Here is a 20,479-nt window from a genome sequence, read left to right as displayed (position 1 = left end):
GCCAACCAGCTTGATCACAGCCCCATATTTCCAAAACAACAAAGTGAAGGTGTCAGGAAGGAAAAGGCGCGGAACGCAAACTCTGCTGCATGTCTGGAAACTTGGGAACAACTATACCAACCCGAATATCCTTTACATACCTTTTTCTTTTCTTCATTGCGCGTTCCCTTGGTCTGAGGAAATATGTCATTTCTGAGGGAAACCAAACGGCAGAATTAAGGCTTTTTTAAATGGGACATTTAGGGACAGATTTACTAAAACTCTAACATTTCTTATTGTTTATTTTTTTACTAAAGAACGGAAACTTAAAAAGTCACAATAATCCCGTGTTTTTCGACTTCGACCAGCATCAAAAATCCGAAAACTTCTAAAGTTTCAAAGGACAGAATGATCCTCCAGGGAAGGGATATCCGTCATTAATTTCTACACAATCTCGGCAAATTTTAGCTGGCGAATTGTCAGATTTTTAGCCATTTGGAGACATATTAAATCTTTTTTTCCCTGCGACTTTTAGCACTAAAAATCCGAATCGGGAAAAAAAAATCCCACAGTTAGTAAATGGCCCCCATAGTGTTAAAAACTAGTACAGATTTTAACAGCTGTAGAAGCTGAATGTTCCCTGTTAGATGAGCTGGCAATATTCTGTCAGGTGCAGTTCTTCAGCATTGAAGGTCGCCTGTAGGTAATTTAATTAACCTTTCATGTTCTATACATTGAAAAGGCCCAAACCAGCCAGACTGAATACCTGGGTGTCATGCTACTGCCTATTAGGAAATCACAGTGGGTGTGCGAGTACTCCTGTACACCTGTTCCACTGCTGCCCTACAGTATATCTGGAAAGTTTACATTTCATGCATTCAGCCTGACAGATTGTGTGCAGAGTTCTTCCTTCTATGCACGCAAACAGAAAAGGAAGGGAAGAACACAGACCAAATGAATAGAAGGGTCTGAGGGCACACAGGGTGCAGAGGCTGGATACAGAACATGGCACAACTTGCAGTACAGTTGGTACAACCTTTTTGTCAATGTGTTGGAACTATAGATCACTTACTGAGCAAGAACGGTAGTTCTTGTACCTGCAAGCACCAATCATAGAAATCTATAGAAATAAAAGATCATAAATAATGATGCTTGTCTGGATTTTGAGCAGTAGTCCCTGCAGTACAAGTCTGGAATCTCCCGTTCTCTTGGCATTGGACATCAAGCAAATACTCATCTGGGACCAGAGAACTTCTTACAGAGTGAGAGTATTTACAGAAGCAATACACTGCCAGTCATCCCTTAGATGTGTCTCACAACTACTGTTATAATGATCAGGGGGGCTGTGGATGTCCATGTTTACTCGAGAAAAATGGTGTTTCAGGGGTTGGTATGATTCCCATTGGTCAAATGGTAAGAAAGCCAACAAGGAATCAAAGTACTGGTGTTAAAGGTTGAAGTTTCTCTGGATGCTATGCCCTAATTATGGTTGCTTGCTTACTAATAAACACTAAAATGCATTTATGCATAAGGGACCCATTGGGCATCACAAACAAAAGCAATGTAGCAGCTGGATTAAACAGCGAGTCTGGCTATAAGTAGGAAAATAGTAATGGCTCCTCTACCCTGTGTAAGAATGTCTTATACTTCATTAATCAAAATAATTGGAAGTCTCAAGAAGGAGGTTTTAATTACCATTTGGTAGGTCAATTCATGGTGATTTTCCCAGGGTACATTTGACACTGCCTTTTCCAATACAAGCATTGCAATCTCTTATGCAACATATTATTTATACAGTAGTGCAGGAATGTCTGGTTACATAAGAGCAGCGCTACTGTACATGTGTTTTGTTGGCATTTTTTGTACCACAAGGCACATTGTCCAATAGGATCAGGTCAGTGGAAACTTCTGAACTCTTATTGGCCAAGCTATGGTCTTTGCTTCGGGGCCTGGTGGCAATAACACAATTCATCTTCTATAGAAAGTAGAGAAAAAGCAAAGTCTTCAGTGTCCCTTCCCTGCCTTTGAGCACACAGGAGCCTCTTTCATCAGAGAGCAAATGTGGGAGTGAAAAGGAGTGACGTGTCTGGCCTGCCAGCGATCGAGTTCCAACATGCTGCGCCACATCCCAGTCTCGGGTTCATGTCCAACTCACACAGCAGTAGTTTCTTGTGTCTGAGCAACAGAGTGAAACACAACAGAGCTGCCAATCAGAAACCAACCTGTGCAAAACAGATCACTTGGTACTGTAATCCCCATTGGCCTTTATAGGAGCCAACCTAGCAAACAGCCTGGGGCCGAGAGGCTCCCGCTGGCACAGAGCCCCACCAAATGGCATCACTCAGCACCACAGAGATTTGCTATATCTGTCACCACTAAAGGGGCCGTGTATGCAGGGCCGCCATCAGGGGGGCACAGGGGGGACAGTTGTCCCGGGCCCGGGCGTTTAAAGGGGGCCCGGGCGTTTAAAGGGGGCCCAGCCGGGCTTTGTAACTGTTATTGCTGGTATCCGCTGTGATGTCCCGAACTCCCTGCTGGGGGGGGGACTGGAGGATTCTTGGGGCGGCCCTGGGGGAATGTGGAAGATGCTTGGGGGGGCCCTGGGGGAAGGTGGAGGATGCTTGGGGGAACCCTGAAGGAAGCAGCCGGATGCTTGGGGGACCCTGGAAGAAGCAGGAGGATTCTGTGGGGTGGGGGGGAGCGGCAAGAAGCAGCGGAGAGCGGGCCATTGTATGGGGGACACTGGGGTAGGACCACCAATGTTTTAGGGGGCCCTGGGCAGGCTAGCAATGTTTTAGTGGCACTGGCACTAATGCAAAACGTAATCCTTGGCCACAAATGTTTTAGGGGGGCCCTGGCTACCAAGGTTTTAGTGGGCCCTCGCTACAAATGCCTGTGTGTCCCTTGTATTGATGGGAGGGGCCATTGGGGGTGTGGGAGGGAGGGGCCATTGGGGGCTTGGGTGGGTGGGGCCCAGAAAATTTTGTTGTGAGGGGCCCCGTGATTTCTGATGGCGGCCCTGCGTGTATGTGTGCGCCATTTAGTTGGTTCTGCCTCAGCTGAGCTCTATAAAAGAGGGCTGATCAAATGTGCCATCAGCCAGTGCTTCAATTGTGGTGAAAGAAGTGGAGGGATACTGTGTAGCACTGGGTGCAAAAAAAAAAAAAAAGCCCCACCTACATTTATAAACCCCACCCACTGTTATACTAAGCCTTGCCCACCAACACTTTTTGGTTCCGCCCACTTTAAAGTAAAGACGGTTTTGCTATTCCTATCTACTAAACCGTTCCATGCCCAACACAATTAGATTTACCAAAGTATCTGGCCTGTAGGGACCCTAAAATGTAAACAGTGCATACGATTTTGCATGGCTGGCAGTTGGGTATTGGGTGTTGTAAGACCCCCTAAAAAAAGACCCCAGAAAACCATATATTTTTTGGAAGTATACATTTTGTTCAATCCAACACGGACAAATATCTCTCTCACTAAAGATACAGATTTTCAAAAGGGGTGGTTAACCTTTAAGGTAACTTTTAGCATGTTATACAATACACTGTTCCTAGCAACCCTGCAATTGGTCAGCATTATTTTATTTTTTTTTATGGTTTTTGAATTATTTGCCTTCTTTGTCTACATCTTTCCAGCTTTCACCTGGGGGACACTGACTTTTTATTCCTTATCTTTCTGTTTAGTCCCTCTTATATTCATTTTCCAGGCTCTCATTCACAACACTGTCTGGTTGCTAAGGTAAACAAGACCCTAGCAACCAAACAGATGAAATTTCAACTGGAAACTGCTAAACAAAAAAGCCAATGAAAACCAATTACAAATTGTCTCAGAATATCATTGCCTACATCATACTAAAAGTTAATTTCAAGGTGAACAAACCACTTGAAATCCCCTAAAAAAAAGCACCCTAAATATGAATGCCAGGGGTTTGCGGAATAGTTTTATGACCAATATGCAAATGGTGCAAATGAATTTCCCCGGCTGCCAACTCAGCTTCTGCAAACAGAGCCCCCTGCTGGTGTACTGTGGGGCGTATTTATTAACAGTGGAGAAAACCATCACCGGCGATATTGCTCATAGCAACCCATCAGCAACAGATTAACGTTGGTATTTATCTTAAATGTTAATAATACGCCCCTGTGTGTTATAACACAGCAAAACCCCAGCTTATTCTATGTTCCCCCACTCTCCCAGCAATATTGTCTCCCCATTTATCTTCTATAAGCTCTTTTCTTGCTCTTTTTAACTTCCCTGTTTTACTTTTTCCCTTTTTAGCACTTTTCCACCATCCTGCTATCGACTCCCTCTTATATTTATTCACCATTTCTTGTTTTTCTGCTTTCAGGTTTTATCATTTCCTTTTTCTTCTTTCACCTAATTCAGCCTATAATAAAGCATAACCTGCAGTGCTGGCATTTTATAGCTTTTTACAACTACAGATATGTCTCCTGTTTTTTTGTAGGTTTTGGTACAGCCATGTAGAAACTGGACAGGCTGCAAGGAGGTTCAGGGATTACTCACCAGCCTATCCAATCCCTGTGTGGCTGTACCGAACCTGACGCAGATGATAAGCTGTTGGAAGTTATAAAATGGCAGCACTGTGCATTATGTGGTGGAGAGTAGCAAAAGGAAGCTCTGGTATTATAGAAAAAAAGCTTCTGGTTCACTATTGCAGTACTTCACAGAAATAAAGAAGTGGAGGGATGGCATCCCCTCTGTATGCACCCCAATTCCTGCACTGGTATTAGCCAAATCAGCCCAAGGTCCAAACAAATACCTTTCTTTTGTTCCATTCTTTCAGGCTGACAGCCCAAACGAGAACTAAATCTGCACGATATTGTAGTTTAATAACAACTCACTCCCAAAAAGGACAGCCATAATGGTATGTGTAATAAAACTACTGCAAGATTTTGTTTATGCCACATAACACACCCACCATGTGAACTAAACAACAAGGATTTGCAACTGTAAAAGCATAAAATGCTGCAGATCAATAAAACTGTGCTGGATAAAGGCTCTTACTGTAGAGCTGCCCAGTGAGTGAGAGGTGCCTGGCATCACAGATGTGCCTGCAGTGCAGCTACATGTGCCTAGCAAGGCGTACGGAATGTTCCATGGCAGTGCAAGCCTCGGCAGGCTCTGTGCAGCTCCAATCCAACCTGCAGCTCTAAATGTGCAAAAACATTTCCCTGCTGCGCAGGGAGCTGGCCATTAATGGGGTACAGTCGCCTATAGTTAGTTTGTTCTTATAACGAACCCAGAGTTCTCTTAGAATTGAACATAAAGGAAGCCATATTGCACTGTACATAGCCATCATATCAATGCAGGTTGGTGACAATGGGATCCATGCAGTGCTGGACTGGGACCCATGGGGCCCACCAGAGAAAAAGCCCAGGGTCCCATCTAATCACATAAAGGAAATGTCCTATACCGTAACATTATATTAAATACTTCATACAGAAAACTCTGTTGGCCAACACAATAACAGGAATAGTATGAAAACATAAGTAGGTTCCACATCAAATAGGCATTCTGCTAAAATATGTAGTTTTTTTCTGTGGTGGCTAGTGGTACCCAGGAGGGCCAAACTTCAGGCGATCTAATTGTGCCAACACCTCCCCTCCAGGGATGTCATCCCACCAATCAGGCCAGGCCCAGGTTATAACGTGGCCATGGTTTAAGGTGGGTTGGGAATAACATGAAAGAATTATAGAAAATAAAATATAATTATTCTGGCAGCTGTATGTGTTATACCCTCCCCCACCCCCACGTCTTTTTATGCAGGCCCACGGATTCCATATTGCATGGCCTTTAAAGGGTTAACAGAAACATTAGATATTGTTTAAGAGATGCACATTTATACATTTTCTAAGTGCTAGGTTAGGGGCAGGGTGGGGCTTGAGAGAAATGACAGTAAAGCTTAGCCAATCAACAAGCAAAGGGCTGAGCTACCATGCTAAATAGAAAAGGGGGTGCTTTAAAATCTCAAGGGAATCTATACTATATATATATATATATATATATATATATATATATATATATATATATATATATATATATATATCAAACTCAACAGTAGAAAGCATTCACAGCTACACCATCAATCAGGTCAGTGATTTATTTCAGCATACCATCTACGCGTTTCGATCACCACAGGATCGTCATCAGGATCATCATCCTGATGACGATCCTGTGGTGATCGAAACGCGTAGATGGTATGCTGAAATAAATCACTGACCTGATTGATGCTGTAGCTGTGAGTGCTTTCTACTGTTGAGTTTGATGTATTATTTTTGTCAGCACCCAGCCTGTGCCCGATACTGGTGAGTGCCGATTCTTTGCAAGACTATATATATATATATATATATATATATATATATATATATATATATATATATATATATATATACACTGTACCCTATAAAGCAGTCCATATTTAAAGCACTGTTTCATTCATATAAAGCCTTTTCAAGAAAAATATATAAGAAAAGATATTACCTCTCTTGTAGCTTTGTATTTTGTTTTGAAAATTTTCCAAAGAAAGAGAACGGAGATCGGATGCCAAGAAATGAAGGCCCGGAGTTAACATTCTTAGAGGATGGCGACTTTTCCAGTCTTGACATTTTAGAATCGACCGACTCTAGAGAAAATCCCAATAAGCCATTATGAATAGAAGTGTATATATATATATATATATTTTTTTTTTTATATATATATATGTATGTGTGTATGTATGTGTGTATGTATGTTTTTATATATATATATATATATATATATATATATATATATATATATATATATATATATATATATATATATATATCTATATCTATATATACCTGTTAATTAGGCACAACAATGCACAAGGTGCTTAGCAAGTTGACTTCACAGGAGAAAAATCAGCTGAGCAATGCAACTTGGCTCAACCGCCACCTGCGTCACAGCACTGTGTCACCTATAGCACAAACCTTTGTGCTTCACACACCATAAACATAAACAAGTTGTACACAGTTTTGTAAATAATCCTGTAAATGCTCTGTAAGTGGTGAGAATGTTTAGGTGACAATGAGTAGAGCTGTAGGGGGGTGGAAACTGGAGGCTTGCAACATGCAGTAGTCCAATTCACAGGGGGGCTGGGTAGTAAGTGGGAGGGTCATGGGTGCCCCCACACAAAATGTACTTAACCATTTTATTGGGCCTCCATTCTACTTAGTTGGTAATGCCTGCCACCCAAGGGGGCACAAGTAGTCAATAGACTAATAACTGGGTAAGGGCCCTGCTAATTAATTTGTATGGAAACCCATGAAGTCTGATGGCAGCCCTAAAATACACTGGAATCTCAGAATAAATAGGGGGTCCTGCTGTTACAGGTGAACATATGCTATTTCCTCTATACCCCTTCAGCAGTCAGCACTTCAAGGTACTACATAGCAGAAACTAGCAGTTATGCGATACGTGTGTGTATATATATTATATATATATATATATATATATATATATATATATTACTAGGTTACTAGAACAAAAGCAAATTTAAAGGAACAGTAACATCAAAAATGTGCTGAATTCTGCACCTATAAAGAAGCCCTGCATAAATACAAATGTGTCAAATATGCAAACTTTCCTGGCAGCAATAACCAGCAGTTACAAAATGGCCCTACATATACAACAATATGCTGCAAATTAGCACGTACAAGGCAGCTCTACAGAAGGATTAAAGTATATTAAAGGGGTAGTTTACCTTTAAATAAACTTTTCAATTGGTCGTGATTGATAGGGTTTTATTTACGCTAAAAACCAGGCTGGTTTCAATATGAGATTGAAAGATGAATAAGAGAGGGCCTGATAAGAGAGGAATAATAAAAAGTAACAACAGTAAAATTGTAGCCCTACAGGGCAATGTTTTTTTTTTTGGCTGCTGGGGTCAGTGACCCCCATTTGAAAGCTGGAAAGAGGCTGAAAAGAAAGGCAAATAATTCAACAACAAATTAAAAGTTGGCAGGAATAGGACATTTTATAACATACTAAAGGTTAACTTAAAGATGATCCACCCCTTTATTAGCACTACGCTACACCTCAGCACTTCCACACAACCCTACCTAAACAACAATGTGCTGCAAATCTGCACCCACTAGGCAGCCCAGCACAAACAGCAAAGGCTGGCAACCTGCCCTACATGAACAGCAATGTGCCGCATATCTGACCCCCTAAGGTAGCCCTCTATAATAACCTTTCATGGCAAAGTGTATTAGGCAGCAGCCCTGGCACAGCTTCAAATTAATTAAGTACTTTTGAGATTTAACTCTGCAGCGGACCCTCTGAAAGATACCTCATAGGAAAAGTACTACAGTAAGAATGTTCAAATAGTAACATTACTATAGCTAGCAAGGGCAATTACTCATAATGATATTGGTGTAGGTACAACTATTAAGCATCCAGTAGGTTTTCTCTTGTTTGGTGCACCAATTCCATAGTTTAAAAGAAGGCCAGCAGGCTAGGTATATTATGTTACTCATATGTTTTTAGAAAGAGTCCAGACTGAGTACCCTGGGGGCCAGGAATTAGCTCTGCTAATATTTGCTATCCTGTCTAACGTGGTGTCTCCTAAAAGCAGCCCTCGGTCCCTCGCAGATCAGCTCTCACCAGAGTCATGTCTGCAGCCTCCCAGTTTGTAGCAGTTTGGTGTGGGAATGAGTGAAAGCTGAAACGATACAGACCCACCTCGGTACAGACATTGACTCACCAGTTAGAGGGCTCGTCTCCTGCAGCCGACAGGCAAGGGGCTGCCTCACCAGGCTCCTTACATCGCGCTCCTCCTTATACTTCTCTTTCTGGATTTCCTCAAACCATTCTCCGGACGCGGCGTGTAACCATTTCCCGTCTTTCTTTTTTCCCTGGAGCTTGCTGAAATTAAACGGAGGAGAAAGGATTTTTCGACATTAGTCCAGGAAGCTGGGCTCAATATGTTTACTATGGTAATGAGGCATGCTACCGACGCGGAAGGGAAACCTGTTGGACCAGATGTTTTGTCACGGCGGAGACCTGGCGGGGTGATGACACACCTGGGCAAGGTGGATAAGCGTAGATGTGCCGCCCTCACCCACAGTGGGCCAAGCCGTTTGGCAATAGAATCACAGAGAAAGCAGCAAATGATTGGGATTTAGGGGGGTATTTATACTATTTTAACTATTTAACTCCCTGCAGGTTTATTATAGTGTCATGGATTTTAGGAACTGCACATTATCTCTGTTTTTAATGGCACCAGTTAGGGGGTACTGATTAGCAAGGCTGTATTTATATACAGGCACCCAAGGGTCTGTGCCTAGGATGGCAGCATCAGGGGGTGGCAGCCACCGGATGCCTATATAATCAAAATTAAAAAATAAAAAAAGAAACCCACCCCAGTTGCCGAGAGATGTACCCGGGCAAATCTGGTTTCAGAACTGGGGGGGAGGGTTCCATCCGAGATCGCTGGCGCTTATGATGTCACGTCCAGCAAAAGTGACATCATGCGCAGAGGAACATATACATGTGATGTAATTTCCGCAGCCTAGGGGCACATTTAGGCCCGGTGCCTAGGGTGGCACGGACCTTAAAACATTCAGCCAAATGTGGAACAAAATAAAAAAAAAGTTGCTTATATGTAATATTGTTCTGCCCCCAATAAGGGGTAATTATATCTTAGTTGGGATCAAGTACAGGTACGGTTTTATTATTACAGAGAAAAGGGAATCATTTAACCATGAAATAAACCCAATAGGGCTGTTCTGCCCCCAATAAGGGGTAATTATATCTTAGTTGGGATCAAGTACAGGTACTGTTTTATTATTACAGAGAAAAGGGAATCATTTAACCATGAAATAAACCCAATAGGGCTGTTCTGCCCCCAATAAGGAATAATTATATCTTAGTTGGGATCAAGTACAGGTACCGTTTCATGATCCCAGAGAAAAAAGAAATACATTAAAAAAAAAAAGATATTATTTGGTTAAAATGGAATGTATGGGAGATGGGCCCATAGCTTTCTGGATAACAAGTTTCCAGATAACGGATCCCATACCTGTAATATGTATGTGTAAAACGATGTGTGTTGTGGAACTGTAACAATTGGAAATACAAAAATTACATAATACAGAAATGTATTTTATTTTTAGCAGGGAGAAAGCCCTATGGGTGGAATGCATGCTCTAAAAGGGTGCAAAAGGGTTTGCTCCCTTCAACTTCTGCAACTCCCCAAATGCTACTCTGACAGCTGGGGAGCCAGTGCACTTACCTAAAGAATTTGCTATTAGACCCAACTCTTTCATAACAAGTACCTCTCCTGTTTATCCGTATCAAGGCACAGTCATATGATTGCAAAGTGACTTTATTAAATACACGCCAGTCCTGTGATATAAGCAGCGCTGGTACCAAGCAGTTTACTCACATACACCAACTCATGCAGTCACAGATAAGGGAAAGCAAATTAAAGGCAAAGGTAACCCTTTACCCACACAGCTGTCAACTTTTAAGAACTGCTAGCCGGGGGAACCTGCAATGTGCACCAGCGAAAATTTGCACCGGTACCTGGAAATTGGGCATTTTGCATGTGCGAATGCCCAATTGAAACTGATAAATGCTACCCATGCATGCACAAATGCTTCTAATGCTTGTGTACTGCGCACGGAATTTGACGCAAACTTCAGGGGATTGCAAAGAAATCAGGAGCATGCTATTGGGTGACTGGGGGAAATAGCCAAAAGCAGATAGCCCCTGACCACAATGCGCCACTCACACTCGCAACCACTCACATTCTCCATTCTGTGTTTGCTCCTGAGCTGCTGGTTTCCAACCCATTAGCAATCCCTAGTGGTGATGTTAAAAAATAAATAAAAAGGCTCTGAGAATTACATTTAGCTAAATCAGTCACTAAATAGGGCTGGCGTGCATCACCCCTTCAGCTAGAGCATACCTCCCAACATTTTGAAAACGGAAAGAGGGACAACAACAAATGCTGCACACAGTGTGGCATATTTTTTGACCATGCCCATTTTTCGACCACACGCCCTTAATACCACTCCCATTTGACTAAATTTGGCAGGTTATTTAAAGTCTGAACACATTTCTGGGGGTTTGGGGTCCTGTTTTATGTGTTATTACAGTTGTGCTGAAAAAAGTGAAATTGCCCTTTAAGCTGCAAGTTTCAGTTCCCCCAAGAGACCTGTTTAGCTTATTAGTTACAATGTATCTCAGTGCAGGGGGGGTTTGTTAACTTTCTGGGTTCTCTGTCAAAAGTTACTTATTTAATTAAAAGCGAGAAACAATGTATCTAAGTGCAGGTGACGCTTGTTAAGATTTCTGGGCTCTCTGCCAAAAGCTACTTTTATTTAGACTTGTATCTTTTTTAGCTTCAGTGCAGGAGATCAAAGAAAAATAAGGGACTTTTCAGTAAGAATCCGGGACTGCAGGATGAGCAAGCAAAAGAGAGACTGTCCCGCGAAAATCGGGACAATTGGGACGTATGGGCTAGAGGGGGGCACTACTTACACACACATATATATTATATATAATATACATATAAAAATAAAAAAAAATAAAAAATAAAAAAATTATATATATATAATATAATATATATTATATATATGCTATACACATTGCCCCAGCACTCCATTATAAAGCTTCAAATTTTTTTTTTTAATTTTTCCTTCAGTGTCTGCAAAATTGGTTTTTAATTTTCTCTTGAAGCTATATAATGAAGTGCTGGGGTAATGTGTATAGCATATAATACAAGCCACTCACCTACGTACACCCAATTAGTTTTGATTGATTCATGGGATGAGCTTAACCCACAGGCCGGGGTATGAACCCTACGCGGATACCTGGTCAAGCCACCAAAGTGGCAGTATAATGAGTTATGCAGTATAATGCAGTATCACTATGTGGTGTATGACAGGGGCCCTATAGTTGTTTACTTTATCTCAGCAGTAACTCTGCCTCCATCCCAAATTGTAATGCGTTTGAATATTTAAAAAGGAGACAAAAATATTGGAAAGGGAAGAATGGAGGAAGAGAGGAAAATGAGGAATGAAAACAATCTGGGTGGAATTAAAAAGGGTTTCCTGTTCCTGTCATGCCCCATGATTGTCACAGTTTATAAAAACACCCAAAAGTCCTTTACAAAGCAATTATAATATGTGTCATCACCCTAAAAAAATCTCCCTAGCGTTAATGGCACACAAGGTGGTTAAATCATAATGGTCCTGTCAGGTAGAACATACCCTGGGTCCACTGTGACCAGCAGAGATGCCAAGCCAGATACCGTCATACCCTGGCCCACTGTGACCAGCAGAGATGCCAAGCCAGATACCGTCATACCCATGCCCACTGTGACCAGCAGAGACGCCAAGCCAGATACCTTCATACCCTGGCCCACTGTGACCAGCAGAGACACCAAGCCAGATACCTTCATACCCTGGCCCACTGTGACCAGCAGAGATGCCAAGCCAGATACCTTCATACCCTGGCCCACTGTGACCAGCAGAGATGCCAAGCCAGATACCGTCATACCCTGGCCCACTGTGACCAGCAGAGATGCCAAGCCAGATACCGTCATACCCTGGCCCACTGTGACCAGCAGAGATGCCAAGCCAGATACCTCCATACCCTGGCCCACTGTGACCAGCAGAGACACCAAGCCAGATACCTCCATACCCTGGCCCACTGTGACCAGCAGAGACACCAAGCCAGATACCTCCATACCCTGGCCAATGTCATTAACCTAAAAATTAAAATAGATATTCAAACTTCATGTTACAATATGACATTGTCCTTTAATGCATAAAGGCGTTCCTACCCAAGCAAAGGGTTTAGTGGCAGGGAATAGGTGTGTGGGCCGATACGTGCCATCGCTGACCTTGCTTGTTTATACAGATCTTATTAAGGTTATCCTGTCATGGCAACGCTGTTAATCTTTCTCTTGGAACAGGAGGATTTATTTCCCTTTGTGCGGCCGACTCTGGCACCTAGCTGCGCCCAGCCCGCTGAGCACTTTATAAAGCCGATTTATATGCACGTTGGCAAGATAACAAACACATGCTTTCCTCCTGCTTCAATGGTCAATAACAACTAACTGTTAACTGCTACGTGTCCTGTTGTTTAACCAAAGTAACAATCTGACCACTGAGATGGGGAAATTACTTGTTCATTAGGACTATTTATATAATATTTTATATAACTCTCACATTCATAGAAACTCTCCCATATCCGGATTCTCCTGCTGGACTCAAATGTATTCAAATAGCAATGTTTCTACATGTCATGGCCACGGGAGGGCGCTGTTTCACTAAAGTCTTTAATGAGATACAGAAACCAATTATCCAGTATTCAGCTGGTAACCATCATCATCATCATCATCATCAATTTATATTGAGCCAGCAGGTTATGCAGCATTTTACATTAATCATCCAACACCAATTCTCACAGGCGATCATTATACTGAGGCTTCCAAAATCCCATTTAATATACAGTGTAGTGGGTATGCTTAATAACAAATACACAAAAACTAGTTGTTATTAATCTCAAAATTAAATACTGTGCAGTAGTATTAATCTCACCCAGTCTTGGACTACAAAACTTTTTCTTTTTCATTTTTCTGTCCAACTGCAAGGCCTACAAGGCAAAGTGACCTCCAACCCAGAGTATTGTATGGACCCCTAAGTGCCGTCACTCATTCACATTTCTCCTTTACTGAGCTAAGTGGAAGCTCATGTACAATTGTGCACCTGTCACAGTGGAATGTAGAGCCGGCTAAACTGCATATTTCACTACTGTTTGCCAGTAATTGTTACATGGAGTTCCTAAACCTGACTGTTTTGCCAACCTGACTGTCACCTCTCAGCCTGTCAGTTATAGCTTCTAATGCTAACGGCCTCCTGCTGCACAAATATGGCAGCCCCCTCATAGAGGGACATGGGGATCAGACAGGCAATGTAAAAGCATCAGGCAAATACTTATAAAGCAAAATTATGAAGCTCATGCAAAGACAATTTTATGATACATGTAAAAAAGTTTTAATTTCGGGTGTCAATGTCTCTTTAACATATATCCCAATGGTCCATTCAGAACAGTCAAGAATTGCAGGCCCTAAAAGGGACAGCCTCACCAAAACTGAGGTGGAAGGTCCCGGAGCCAGGTGGGTGTCTGTTTAGAATCGGGTATGTATATATATATATCCTGCATACTTATATAGTTACATAGTTAAGTTGGGTTGAAAAAAGACCAGAGTCCAAGTTCAAGCCTTCCAAGTAAACTCAGCACCCACAAACATATACTGAACTATCTATACACTTACATACATAAACTATATATATCAACATCAATACTAACTGTAGATTGGCATGATATATTTAGATGTGAGTTTGCTCTACAGTACAGCAATATGCCCTCCAGTATCAATCACTTTTTTCTGCTGCTTAGCTGGCCACACAAGGGTCACTTTTTTCAGCCACTCTTGACTGAGTTGCCAGCACACTTGTCCATGTATGGGCCACAACCCAACCAGATATGGATGAGGTCTATCAAGTTCAAGCCTTCCAAGTAATACACTCCCATACAGACCCATACTGACCTATCTATCCACTCCCATACAGACCCACACTGACCTATCTATCCACTCCCATACAGACCCACACTGACCTATCTATCCACTCCCATACAGACCCACACTGACCTATCTATCCACTCACATACATAAACCCATACTGACCTATCTATACACTCACATACATAAACCCATACTGACCTAACCATATATATCAGCATCAATACTAACTGTAGATTGGCATGATAGATTTAGATGTGGGTTTGCTCTATGGTACAGTAATATGCCCTCCAGTATCAATCACTTCTTTCTGCTGCTTAGCTGGCCACAGAAGGGTCACTTTCGCCTGCTCATTGGGCCACTCTTGACGAAGTTGCCAGCACACTTGTCCGTGTATGGGCCAAACCCCAACCAGATATCAATTGGTCTGACTGGAAAATACTGCTGGGTAAAGGCCACCATGGATGAGATCCTCTCCCAATCCAGTCCTCAGCAACAGCCGACCACTTGATCCATTTCACCAATTTTTAATGTTTCCCATGATGAAAGGTCTTGCACACTTGTCTCCCAAAACACCTGTAGCCAAAAAGCTAAGAACCATAGAAATCAGTATAGGCCGGACTGTATCTCGGGGCAGAATATTGTGCATGTTTTCCAGCCTTATGTTGATTTCTGCAATCTTTGAGGCACATTGGCTAACTCAGCATGAGAAGTGGAGCTCTTTGGAACAAAACAAATAATTTGTCACTCTGCATTACACCCAAAAAGATTTACAAACTATTGTGCTGAATAAAATAGGCCAATCCTTTGTGGTTTTGCAGAAATAAAAGGCATGATATGCTTCAAAGAATGCTACAGCCTTGGCCTTGTAAGAGAGAAATACTTGTAGCATTAATAAGCAAGGGGGTACGGAGGGCAACAGTCTTTATCCAGCTGCTAACAAATACATTAAAGGGGCAATTCACCTTCACACAACAGATTTTAAATTCTACTAATATGTTACTAGGTTCCAATTATTTTGGTGCCCATAAACTTTGTGGATAAGGCATTTTAATTATGCCTAACGCCCCAGAGCAATAGCAAGGTTTGCTACTCGACACACCGAATGATACCGCACTGTTGCCCCATAGGGAGGGGGTAGTGCCGCAGTTTGGAAACCTTGGATATGAGGAAGAGGAAAATCACTATATTATATATATATATATATATTATATATATATATATATATTATATATGAGCATAAAATGCTATACCTTTCCTTTCTTTATTGTATGTATACATTTATGTGTTTTGTCCCTTTGAATTAATCTCTCTCGAATTGCTCATTAGAAGAAAGCCCAGGGTGTTTGTACCTTGCAGGCAGAGAGAAAATCTACTTTTAATGATTTTTTGCCTTTCAGTTCCCAGGCATGTGCCCCTCACTAGCGACACTAGATAATTACAGGCAAGGAGCGGGTCTTTCCAGCTTTTGGAAAGCTTTATAAGAAATGAAAAAAAATAAAAAGCTTAAATACAGAAAAAGGGAAACAATCCGAGCTGTAACACCCCCCACACCAGAAATAATGAGCAGCCCCCCAAAAACTGGCATTCAGTACATGCAGATAATGGATAAAGGATAATGGGGTAACAGGCAGGTCCAATCAATGTAGTATTGCAGAGCTGTGTAGATCATATATATTTATAGATGGATTGAATTAAATAAGATGTTGTTAGTAGGTAATCACAACACATGGGGGCCTACACACTGGATACGATACAGACAGACATGGGGCTACAACCCCCGCTGCGCTTATCTGCTTTCTCCCCCGCTGGGGACATCCAATGGGTTCTTAAGTGGGGTCCTGCAGGGTTCTGTATTGGGTCCCCTTTTATTTAAAGTTATTTAACTGTATCAGTGTTAACAGATGGCACAACCCAATTAATTCTATGCAGGATGCAGCAATCTGGGCAGCTAAGTGGCAGATGAGATTTAATGTCAATAAATGTAAGATCATGCACGTAAAAATATGCAGCCACTTATACCCTTAATGGGACTGCACTAGGCAAATCCATAATGGAGAAGGACCTTGGAGTCCTTGTAGATAATAAACTTGGCTGTAGCAAGCAATGCCAGTCAGCAGCTGCAAGGGCAAACAGGGTTTTGAGCTGTATTACAAGGGGCATAGATACACGAGAGGAGGGGGTTATTCTTCCCCTTTACAGAGCGCTGGTAAGGCCCCATCTAGTATATGCTGTTCAGTTTCCAGTGCTCAACCGGGACATTATTGAGTCCAAAGAAGGGCAACTAAACTGGTAAAGGGTTAAGTATCAGTTGACCTAGTTGGGGTTATTTATGCTGGAGAAGAAGCGCTTAAGGAGTGATATGACAACTATGTTCAAAAATATATAAGGGGATCATATAATAACCTCTCTAATGCTTTATGTACCAGTAGGTCCTTCCAACTGACACAATGGCACCCACTCCGATTATAAGAGGGTTTGTTACTGTGAGAGCTGTGAGGTTGTGGAATTCCCTCCCTGAATCAGTCACAATGGCAGATATATTATACAGCTTCAAGGAGGGGTTGGATTAAAAATACCTCTTAGTACAAGTTGATCCAGGTACCAGTCCAATTACCATCTTGAAGTCAGGAAGGAATTTTTCCCCTCTGGGACAAATCGGAGAGGCTTCAGATAGGACTTTTTGCCTTCTGGGTCAATTATCAGTTAGGCAGGTTTCGCTTAGTCATTAAAAGGCTGAACTCGATGGACGTGTGTCTCTTTAACCTAACGTGCTCTATTACTATTCATATAAACGGATGTGAAAAATCTGAACCCAAGCCAAACAGAAGCAAGTGCCACAGCTTGTACTTTGGATTCAGACGTGCCCAAAGGGTCAGCTCTGGCACAAACCTCCTGTTATACGAATGCTTTCTAAAAGATTTATAATAAAAATGAATCAAAGAACCAAAAGATATGAGTTTGAAGACTTACATATTTTATACAATTTATCAGAAAGACAAATCCATAGAAGGGGTTAATCAAAGCCACACTACAATTCTATTGCAGTAGTGATAAGATGCCAGACAGACTTTGATCTTTAGGTAATAGAACCTTTCATACATGGGTACGTTATACATTCTGACCCATAGCACACCAGGCGTTTGCTGCGGGTGAAGAAAGCCAGTTACCGATTGGCTGCCTGTCATAGAATAAAAAAAAGGCCTCATATTTAGTAAAGTGCAGTGTGCAGAATTTGTCTTATGCTAACATAAGTAATGCCGGCTATCACAGCAGCAGATCTTAGCAAGTCCTATATTAGCGCTGTAAAAAAACGCAACAACAATGCTATTAATTTGTGGAATTTTTTGGTGCCATTGCAAATAACACTAACAAATAGTTTAAATAGCTATTAGCAATTTGTTCATGTATTATTATATTTACTATGGCCCATTAATGAATATCACTAATCAATGATTTTCATATATTAATTACTATCAATGCATTTACTAATACAGGTACAGGATCCGTTATCTGGAAACCAGTTATCCAGAAAGTTCCGAATTACGGAAAGGCCATCTTCCATAGACTCCATTAAAAGTAAATAATTTTGATTTTTAAAAATGATTCCCTTTTCTCTGTAATAATAAAACAGTACCTGTACTTGATCCCAACGAAGATATAAATACCCCTTATTGGGGGCAGAACAGCCCTATTGGGTTTATTTAATGGTTAAATGATTCCCTTTTCTCTGTAATAATAAAACAGTACCTGTACTTGATCCCAACTAAGATATAATTACCCCTTATTGGGGGCAGAACAGTCCTATTGGGTTTATTTAATGGTTAAATTATTCCCTTTTCTCTGTAATAATAAAACAGTACCTGTACTTGATCCCAACTAAGATATAATTACCCCTTATTGGGGGCAGAACAATCCTATTGGGTTTATTTCATGGTTAAATGATTCCCTTTTCTCTGTAATAATAAAACAGTACCTGTACTTGATCCCAACTAAGATATAATTACCCCTTATTGGGGGCAGAACAGCCCTATTGGGTTTATTTAATGGTTAAATGATTCCCTTTTCTCTGTAATAATAAAACAGTGCCTGTACTTGATCCCAACTAAGATATAATTAATCCCTATTGGGGGCAAAACAATTCTATTGGGTTTAATAATGTTTAAATGATTTTTCAGTGGATATTTCCGTAATTTGGATCTCCATAACTTTATTCGGAAAACCCCTGGTCCTGAGCATTCTGGATAACAGGTCCCATACCTGTAATACATTAATAAGTTTATTTCTTCCCCAACAAAAACTAGTTCACTGGCCATGTAAAAAAAACAAAAAACATCAAATCCAATCCACTATACCAGTGCTGTCCGGCTTATTACGTGGTTATTACGTTATGTAGTGGGTTGACTATTTTTCATACAGCATGTTCAAGGGCCAGATTAAATTAAAATAATGCCATACAAGGAAGTCTAGGGAGCCATTAAGCAGACTACAGGCCATGAAAATCCTTTGGAGGGCCACATCCGGCCTGCGGGCCTACAGTAGGAGAGTCCTGCTCTCTACAATTTCTGGTGTTATTTCTCATAATGCTATTTACATGATGTGAATGCATGCATAGCAGCAGATTTAACTGTATGAGTTAAGGTTGCCACCTCTCCTGCCCGGGAACTCGGGGCAGGGAGGCGGGGTGTGATGCCACTGGGCAGGGCAGTGACGTCACGGGGGCGGGCCACGTTGGGGCTACGGCGCGGCGAACGCCAATTGCCCAGGCAGGCAGTTTTGAGCCAGACAGCCCTACCGAAAATCAGGCTGTCCGGGTCAAAACCAGACAGGTGGAATATAAAAGGAAGGTGCATATAAACTCAAATGCAGCCTCAATTTATGATGCATTTCACAATTATTCTTGCACCCATGATCACAAGCCGTAAAAGCTACTAGGGATCATTTATAAATTCCCTGGGATACAAGTACCCGGGCAATTCTGCTCTCTGCACCAAGCGCCACAATCAAAAATCACCACCTACCCTTACCAACACAGGGATGTATACGAGGGAAGACCACGGATCTCTGCGCATACCTGTGTCAGTACTAATAAACCAGAGCCACAGTGTGTCAAGAGAAAAATAGTGGCCGACTGACACCTTTTTGTTGCAGTGTTCTCAGTGGCTATGAGCCCTAATATATGTTTGAGCAGCAAAGACAGAACGGAAATAAATATCCCCATGTAACCCAACAGGGGGCAGTGTTGAATACAGAAACAAGGCGCAGTCGTCGGACGAAGGCACACGCTTTATTTATGGAACTTGAAAGAGGTAAGAGAGCTTGGAGAAGTGATTAATCACTAAATGCAGAAGGAATGGGTCACTGAATGCCACCGCTAAATAGATTGCTCCATTCTAACTCTTCTCTGAATATATTATTTTGTGATTCTTCCGCCTGCTCTTTGCCTGGAATGAAAATGAGGACAATAAGAAAAACAATTCCTCGCATACTGATCCCGCAATTTAATACCTTAAAGCACTGAATGGGTTGGGGACGAGGGGTGGCGTAGAAGACGGAATAGTAATTAAGGTGAAGTAAGGTGAAATTTGATGCTAGAGATTATTTGCTCTTATGGATATACTTTTGATTACCGCGTAGCAAGGTATTTTATGTTTTTTCACATCTAGGTTACTCATAGCAATCACACAACCATTAGTTCTGATTGGTCAGGACTAGGTTGGCCTTAGCTAATGTAGCCAGCTACCTGCCAACTAGTAACTGCCAACATCCATTTGAATGATGGCCACAGGCCCTAAAGTGCAGCCCTACCGTAACTGCAATTTAAGAACAGCAGCAGGGCTATTGTTGGAAATATCTGAACCTTGATGCATTCAACATTATGTCCTCAGCAGGGACATTTGCTGCCATGTTTGG

General features: G+C 41.7%; 1 protein-coding gene across 2 annotated transcripts in view; it reads right to left on the bottom strand.

Annotated features, from left to right (window-relative positions):
• Nucleotides 1–20,479, bottom strand: part of exph5 (exophilin 5) — a 48,530-nt gene that overhangs the window by 10,339 nt on the left and 17,712 nt on the right. Inside the window, exons 2-4 of one of the 2 annotated variants that reach the window (XM_002934939.5) lie at nt 8,732–8,892; nt 6,487–6,628; nt 141–192 (exon numbers count right to left, since the gene is read on the bottom strand). In XM_002934939.5, coding sequence (XP_002934985.2) covers nt 141–192; nt 6,487–6,628; nt 8,732–8,892 — 355 coding nt within the window. Of the gene's footprint in view, nt 1–140; nt 193–6,486; nt 6,629–8,731; nt 8,893–20,479 lie in introns of those variants that run through there. The other variant, XM_018091743.2, reaches the window with a different exon arrangement.

The sequence above is a fragment of the Xenopus tropicalis genome, chromosome 2 (assembly GCF_000004195.4).
Source record: "Xenopus tropicalis strain Nigerian chromosome 2, UCB_Xtro_10.0, whole genome shotgun sequence".
Classification (NCBI taxonomy): domain Eukaryota; kingdom Metazoa; phylum Chordata; class Amphibia; order Anura; family Pipidae; genus Xenopus; species Xenopus tropicalis.
This window is presented reverse-complemented; position numbering and strand designations above follow the sequence as displayed.